This window comes from Sander vitreus, unplaced genomic scaffold (assembly GCF_031162955.1).
Source record: "Sander vitreus isolate 19-12246 unplaced genomic scaffold, sanVit1 ctg512_0, whole genome shotgun sequence".
Classification (NCBI taxonomy): domain Eukaryota; kingdom Metazoa; phylum Chordata; class Actinopteri; order Perciformes; family Percidae; genus Sander; species Sander vitreus.
In genome coordinates, this window is record NW_027595613.1 from 25,309 (window position 1) to 32,491 (window position 7,183).

The 7,183-nt window shown below is 44.8% G+C and overlaps 1 protein-coding gene across 1 annotated transcript; it reads right to left on the bottom strand.

The window, feature by feature from the left end:
• Positions 1-504: 504 nt before the first annotated feature.
• Positions 505-5,892, bottom strand: rpl35a (ribosomal protein L35a). Its single transcript, XM_078245442.1, has 5 exons — positions 5,824-5,892; positions 4,410-4,446; positions 3,984-4,136; positions 2,917-3,061; positions 505-593 (listed from the first exon to the last, which is right to left on the bottom strand). Exons 2-5 carry the CDS (start codon positions 4,418-4,420, stop codon positions 570-572), a joined length of 333 nt encoding a protein of 110 aa, XP_078101568.1. The 5' UTR covers positions 4,421-4,446; positions 5,824-5,892; the 3' UTR covers positions 505-569.
• Between the last annotated feature and the right edge of the window lie 1,291 nt (positions 5,893-7,183).

Genomic DNA, 7,183 nt, shown 5'->3' on the forward strand with positions numbered 1-7,183 from the left:
TGACACTTCCAGACGGGCTGAAGGAGAGAGACAGACGGGCGGGGCGGTCTGAAGGAGAGAGACAGACGGGCGGTCTGAAGGAGAGAGACAGGCGGGGCGGTCTAAAAGGAGAGAGACAGAACGGGCGGTCTGAAGGAGAGAGACAGACGAGGCGGTCTAAAAGGAGAGAGACAGACGGTCTAAAAGGAGAGAGACAGGCGGGGCGGTCTAAAAGGAGAGAGACAGACGGGCGGGCGGTCTAAAAGGAGAGAGACAGGCGGTCTAAAAGGAGAGAGACAGGCGGCGGGGCAGTCAGGGGGCAGTCTGAAGGAGAGAGACAGACAGGCGGTCTGAAGGAGAGAGACAGGCGGTCTGAAGGAGAGAGACAGGCGGGGCGGTCTGAAGGAGAGAGACAGGCGGTCTGAAGGAGAGAGACAGGCGGGGCGGTCTGAAGGAGAGAGACAGACAGGCGGTCTGAAGGAGAGAGACAGACAGGCGGTCTGAAGGAGAGAGACAGAAGCAGCGTTTTGACGGATTATTTTTATTGTTTCTGTACAAACAAGAACATCGACGCTGCTGATGGTTCCTCTTTACACTCGGGAGGGATACAGCATCTGGAAACACAGGAAGTCACACTGTCACAATAAGACACAGGAAGTCACACTGTCACAATAAGACACAGGAAGTCACACTGTCACAATAAGACACAGGAAGTCACACTGTCACAATAACACACAGGAAGTCACACTGTCACAATAAGACACACGAAGTCACACTGTCACAATAAGACACACGAAGTCACACTGTCACAATAAGACACAGGAAGTCACACTGTCACAATAAGACACACGAAGTCACACTGTCACAATAAGACACACGAAGTCACACTGTCACAATAAGACACAGGAAGTCACACTGTCACAATAAGACACAGGAAGTCACACTGTCACAATAAGACACACAGGAAGTCACACTGTCACAATAAAACAACAGCGGTTGACTCCACACGAAATCTGGGCGTTTGCTAGACGTAGAGCTGATGACTGAGGTCAACCTGTGTGAGGTCAGCGTGTTAAAGGGGACATGTTCTGGTGTCTTCTCTCCTCTGGGACAGGACACTCAACATCTTTGAGTTGTGGACAGAACAAGACATTTGAGGACGTTTATCTCGGGACTTTTGGGAAACACTGATCCACATTTTTCACCATGTTTTGACATTTTTAGAGATCAAACTACTCATCGATTAATCGAGAAAATAATCGACAGATAATGAAAAGTTGCAGCCTTTATAACTAGTTTTGCTCGTTTTAACTGTAAGGTGTCGTTGAAGTCCATAAATAAAATGTATTATTATTATTATTAACGTTACGTCACATGACCACCTGTCTTAAAGGGGAAGGCTCGGCCGCTAACAATCAGAAAAGGAGAACGGGGAAGGTTTACTTATCACAACGGCCTGCGATGAAGGCGAGGAAACTAAATGTGGTGCAGCCATAACCACAGCCCAGGTATCAACATCTGGACTCAACACGCCCCTCAAGCTCAGGCCTCAAAGGTCTGTTTACAACCCAAAAATATTCAGTCCAGCATTTAATACAGAATGGTTTTTAATCAGTCCTGGATCAGTCTGTAAGGGTCCTGGATCAGTCTATAAAGGGTCCTGGATCAGTCTATAAAGGGTCCTGGATCAGTCTATAAAGGGTCCTGGATCAGTCTATAAAGGGTCCTGGATCAGTCTGTATCAGTCTATAAGGGTCCTGTATCAGTCTATACAGGTCCCGCATCAGTCTGTATCAGTCTATACAGGTCCCGCATCAGTCTGTATCAGTCTATACAGAGTCCCTGTATCAGTCTATACAAGTCCCGCATCAGTCTATACAGGGTCCCGCATCAGTCTATACAGGGTCCCGCATCAGTCTATACAGGGTCCCGCATCAGTCTATAAAAGGTCCCGTATCAGCCTATAAAAGGTCCCGTATCAGCCTATAAAAGGTCCCGTATCAGTCTATAAAAGGTCCCGTATCAGCCTATAAAAGGTCCCGTATCAGCCTGTAAGGTCCCGTATCAGCCTGTAAGGTCCCGTATCAGTCTACAGGTCTAAGGTTAACTGGTGATTTTCGTTGTTTGTGTTCTTCACCTGCGAGCTAAACTGCACGTGGCTGTTGACTGGATATAACAGCGATTGCTGAACGCCCTCGTTTGTACTTTAGGTGCCTTATTTACATGCTGAAGTAGGCGGCCCTGCCCCCACTGCTAGAAAACAATCCTAAAGGAAACCCTGGTCTGACGGACTACGTTTACAGACCCAGAATATATCGGCTGGCGTGAGCGCGTCGTCTGCGTGTCTTTTAAATATGACATCTGTCAATCCAGAAGGAAATATTCTGGAGCCTATTTCACCGTCAGTCCTGCTGACGCCGTCTTTGCTGTAATCAGATCAGAATATATTCATGTTTAACATGAAGAAGGGTTCATACCCATTTTAACCAATACTTTCCATGACTTTTTGGCACATTTCCATGACAATGTCAGTCGATATTATACAATAACATAAATCTGTGTTAAAGTTTCTCCCTCAGAGGTTTAACAATAATGATGTTTGTGGCCCCAAATACAACGTTGAGGTTAAGACGACGTGAAATACATTTATTAATCTCATATTATTATGTGTTACCAATGGGAAACATCCATGTGTCCAGACAAGGCTAGCAGCAGCAGCGTCAGACACCTTTCTGGTGTGGAAAGACATAGAAAACGCCACGCAGCTGACACGCAACAGAAACGCCACGCTCACGCCAAGATATACGTCCAAAGAACGCCTCTAAAACCTGAAAACCAGAACATCACACACGTCCTAATCTGCTAATACCTGTTCCAACTCTTAACGCTTAAAACCAACCGTAGAGGTGCAGCTGTACTCCGTGTCCCTGAACTCACCACTCTGACTCTGTGTCCGATGGCTTTGGCCGGCAGGTTGCTGCTGAACTTGGCGCGGACCATCCCGCTGCAGCCGTGGGCCCGGGTCACCTTCCCCCAGATCACACGCGTCTTGTTGGGCTTACCGCCCGGCGTCACCGTGTTCCTAAAGACACAGCACAGGGCTCGGTTAGAGACACACACAACCCTCCAAAATCATCAAACTCCACCAGACTCCATGTAAATAATCAGGACTTTTATCATGGTAAAACATACTTCATTCAAAGTGGACAGAAACTAAATCAAACTATCAAAAGCCGTCTTGGTTCATCTTTCCACTGTTCCAACAATCACCACTCTGGTTTGGTTGAAATAAACCCTTAATTCACCCATTTACATGTGGAGATATGCTGGCTCTATACACGCTAAAAGTCCTGATTATTTACATGGAGTCTGGTGGAGATATGCTGGCTCTATACACGCTAAAAGTCCTGATTATTTACATGGAGTCTGGTGGAGATATGCTGGCTCTATACACGCTAAAAGTCCTGATTATTTACATGGAGTCTGGTGGAGATATGCTGGCTCTATACACGCTAAAAGTCCTGATTATTTACATGGAGTCTGGTGGAAATATGCTGGCTCTATACACGCTAAAAGTCCTGATTATTTACATGGAGTCTGGTGGAGATATGCTGGCTCTATACACGCTAAAAGTCCTGATTATTTACATGGAGTCTGGTGGAGATATGCTGGCTCTATACACACTAAAAGTCCTGATTATTTACATGGAGTCTGGTGGAAATATGCTGACTCTATACACGCTAAAAGTCCTGATTATTTACATGGAGTCTGGTGGAGATATGCTGGCTCTATACACGCTAAAAGTCCTGATTATTTACATGGAGTCTGGTGGAGATATGCTGGCTCTATACACGCTAAAAGTCCTGATTATTTACATGGAGTCTGGTGGAGATATGCTGGCTCTATACACGCTAAAAGTCCTGATTATTTAAGGATCTTACTCTTTAACTAAAAGCTCTCTCTCTGTAGGGATCCATCCCATAATGTTTTAATGCGTGTCTTACTTCTTGGCCTTGTAGACGTAGGCGCAGCGTTTCCCGAGGTAGAAGTCCACCTCGTCTCTGCTGTAACATCCCTCCAGCTTCAGGAGAGCTGTGTGTTCACGCTGGTTCCTCAGACCGCGCTTATAGCCGGTGAAGATAGCTTTACTCCACAGTCTGACCAATCAAACACAGAGACACAGTTACAGTCTGACCAATCACACACAGAGACACAGTTACAGTCTGACCAATCACACACAGAGACACAGTTACAGTCTGACCAATCACACACAGAGACACAGTTACAGTCTGACCAATCAAACACAGAGACACAGTTACAGTCTGACCAATCACACACAGAGACACAGTTACAGTCTGACCAATCACACACAGAGACACAGTTACAGTCTGACCAATCACACACAGAGAGAGTGTACAGGTGTTGCTTACCTTCCAGGCATCGTCAGTCTTCTCCAGGTGAGTCCAGCTGCAAACACGGAGCACAAAGTTCATGTTACAGATTATTATTAACTAGTTTCTTGGTACATAGTGAAACTAGTTCATCTATAGTCCATCAGGACAGGCAAGCAACGCAGCCTGCGGCGGACATTTAATTTGCGGCTGCCGGCCACATCGTCCTCACTTAATACTGAACCAATTTTAAAGATGGTCACTTAAGACACCAATGCACGGAGTTACCCTTTAGAAACTATATTGGCCCAGTTAGCGTTGAACAGGCTGAATGAAGAGTAAGATCCTTTTAGTTTAACATGAAATAGCCCCAAAATCCCCATCACCAAACCCACCAGACTCCATGTAAATAATCAGGACTTTTATCATCATAAAACACACTTCATTCAAAGTGGACAGAAACTAAATCAAACTATCAAAAGCCGTCTTGGTTCATCTTTCCACTGTTCCAACAATCACCACTCTGGTTTGGTTGAAATAAACCCTTAATTCACCCATTTACATGTGGAGATATGCTGGCTCTATACACGCTAAAAGTCCTGATTATTTACATGGAGTCTGGTGGAGATATGCTGGCTCTATACACGCTAAAAGTCCTGATTATTTACATGGAGTCTGGTGGAGATATGCTGGCTCTATACACGCTAAAAGTCCTGATTATTTACATGGAGTCTGGTGGAAATATGCTGGCTCTATACACGCTAAAAGTCCTGATTATTTACATGGAGTCTGGTGGAAATATGCTGGCTCTATACACGCTAAAAGTCCTGATTATTTACATGGAGTCTGGTGGAGATATGCTGGCTCTATACACGCTAAAAGTCCTGATTATTTACATGGAGTCTGGTGGAGATATGCTGGCTCTATACACGCTAAAAGTCCTGATTATTTACATGGAGTCTGGTGGGTTCTGTAGGGATCCTGACTGATGCTAACGTGTGTAAACCCAGATTCTGTGAGGGAACACCATTGACCGTAACACTCTCTCTGCAGACTGAATCCAACAGCTCACCTGTTCCTCTCTAACACCGGTACTTCTGTGTGAATGAAGCTAACGTTAGCTCGCTGCTATCGGCTCACTTTAACCGTAAAACCGCGGGAACATATTAACAGCGCGAGCGTATTAACACCGGGAGAAACTGAGGTTTTAGCTCCGCCATGTTCCCCCGGCGCCTCTAACTGACTTTCCCCGGGCCGGAGAGCGATGTGACCGGGCCGCGACTGTTAGCTTCATCCGGACTAAATCGCCGCCATCACGGCCTAAACTACCGACACACACCGACCGGTGACCGGGGGACAAACTGCCCGGGAGATACCGGCGGTTATCGGGCAGAAAGAAACCCGATTTAAAACGTTTTATTGTAACTTTCCAGTGGACATGTTGGTTTCTTACCGTCACTGAGAGGAGCAAGATGGAGGAAAAGGAAGTGAGAAAGGCATGCTGGGAAATTATTGTAAACAGAGGTGTCCTCGGAGCTGCCTGAACCAAATGTTTATTATTTTATTTTTCGTTTTATTGAGACTTTGTTTTGCGATGACTCGTTTATTTTACTTCCTGTTGTCTCACGGAGGCTTTATTTTAGTTTATTTTACTTCCTGTTGTCTCACGGAGGCTTTATTTTAGTTTATTTTACTGTAGTTTTCTACGTTTGTATCGCTTTTTTTAACGGTTTTATTTTTTAATTTGCATTAACTCTCTCTTTATTTACAATTCAATATACAAGTGTCTCTGTGTGTGTGTGTGTGTGTGTGTGTGTGTGTGTGTGTCTCTGTGTGTGTGTGTGTGTGTGTGTGTGTGTGTGTGTGTGTGTGACTGTGTGTGTGTGTGTGTGTGTGTGTGTGTGTGTGTGTGTGTGTGTGTGTGTGTGTGTGTGTGTGTGTGTGTGTGTGTGTGTGTCTGTGTGTGTGTGTGTGTGTGTGTGTGTGTGTGTGTGTGTGTGTGTGTGTGTGTGTGTGTGTGTGTGTGTGTGTGTGTGTGTGTGTGTGTGTGTGTGTGTGTGTGTGTCTGTGTGTGTGTGTGTGTGTGTGTGTGTGTGTGTGTGTCTCTGTGTGTGTGTGTATGTGTGACTGTGTGTGTGTGTGTGACTGTGTGTGTGTGTCTCTCTGTGTGTGTGTGTGTGTGTGTGTGTGTGTGTCTGTGTGTGTGTGTGTGTGTGACTGTGTGTGTGTGTGTGTGTCTGTGTGTGTGTGTGTGTGTCTCTGTGTGTGTGTGTGTGTCTCTGTGTGTGTGTGTGTGTGTGTGACTGTGTGTGTGTGTGTGCTAAGCTAAAAATATGTCATGCATAATTCCTAAAATAATGCTACTGTAATAATGAATGAACTGGGTTGTACTACTGGACCAAGAATGTTCTGCGCTGGTCAGGGGGGACGTGGCTTAGAAAAGGGGTATATATATATATATATATATATATATATATATATATATATATATATATATATATATAGTATAGTATATATATTGTCATATATATATATACCTTATTCACGCTCGCATGTACTCCGACTTACTTACACCTCACTTCACGACGGATTGTATTCCTGTACTGTACTGTATGTAGCCTATAGTATTCTGTACTCCTGTACTGTATGTAGCCTATAGTATTCTGTATTCCTGTACTGTATGTAGCCTATAGTATTCTGTATTCCTGTACTGTATGTAGCCTATAGTATTCTGTATTCCTGTACTGTACTGTATGTAGCCTATAGTATTCTGTATTCCTGTACTGTATGTAGCCTATAGTATTCTGTATTCC

What these genes read in the sequence shown, in the direction of transcription:
- rpl35a (XM_078245442.1), bottom strand. An exon ending in TACGTCTACAAGGCCAAGAA is followed by an intron (nt 3,062 to 3,983) that starts GTAAGACACGCA and finishes CTGTGTCTTTAG; the next exon opens with GAACACGGTGACGCCGGGCG. An exon ending in TCGGACACAGAGTCAGAGTG is followed by an intron (nt 594 to 2,916) that starts GTGAGTTCAGGG and finishes CTGTGTTTCCAG; the next exon opens with ATGCTGTATCCCTCCCGAGT.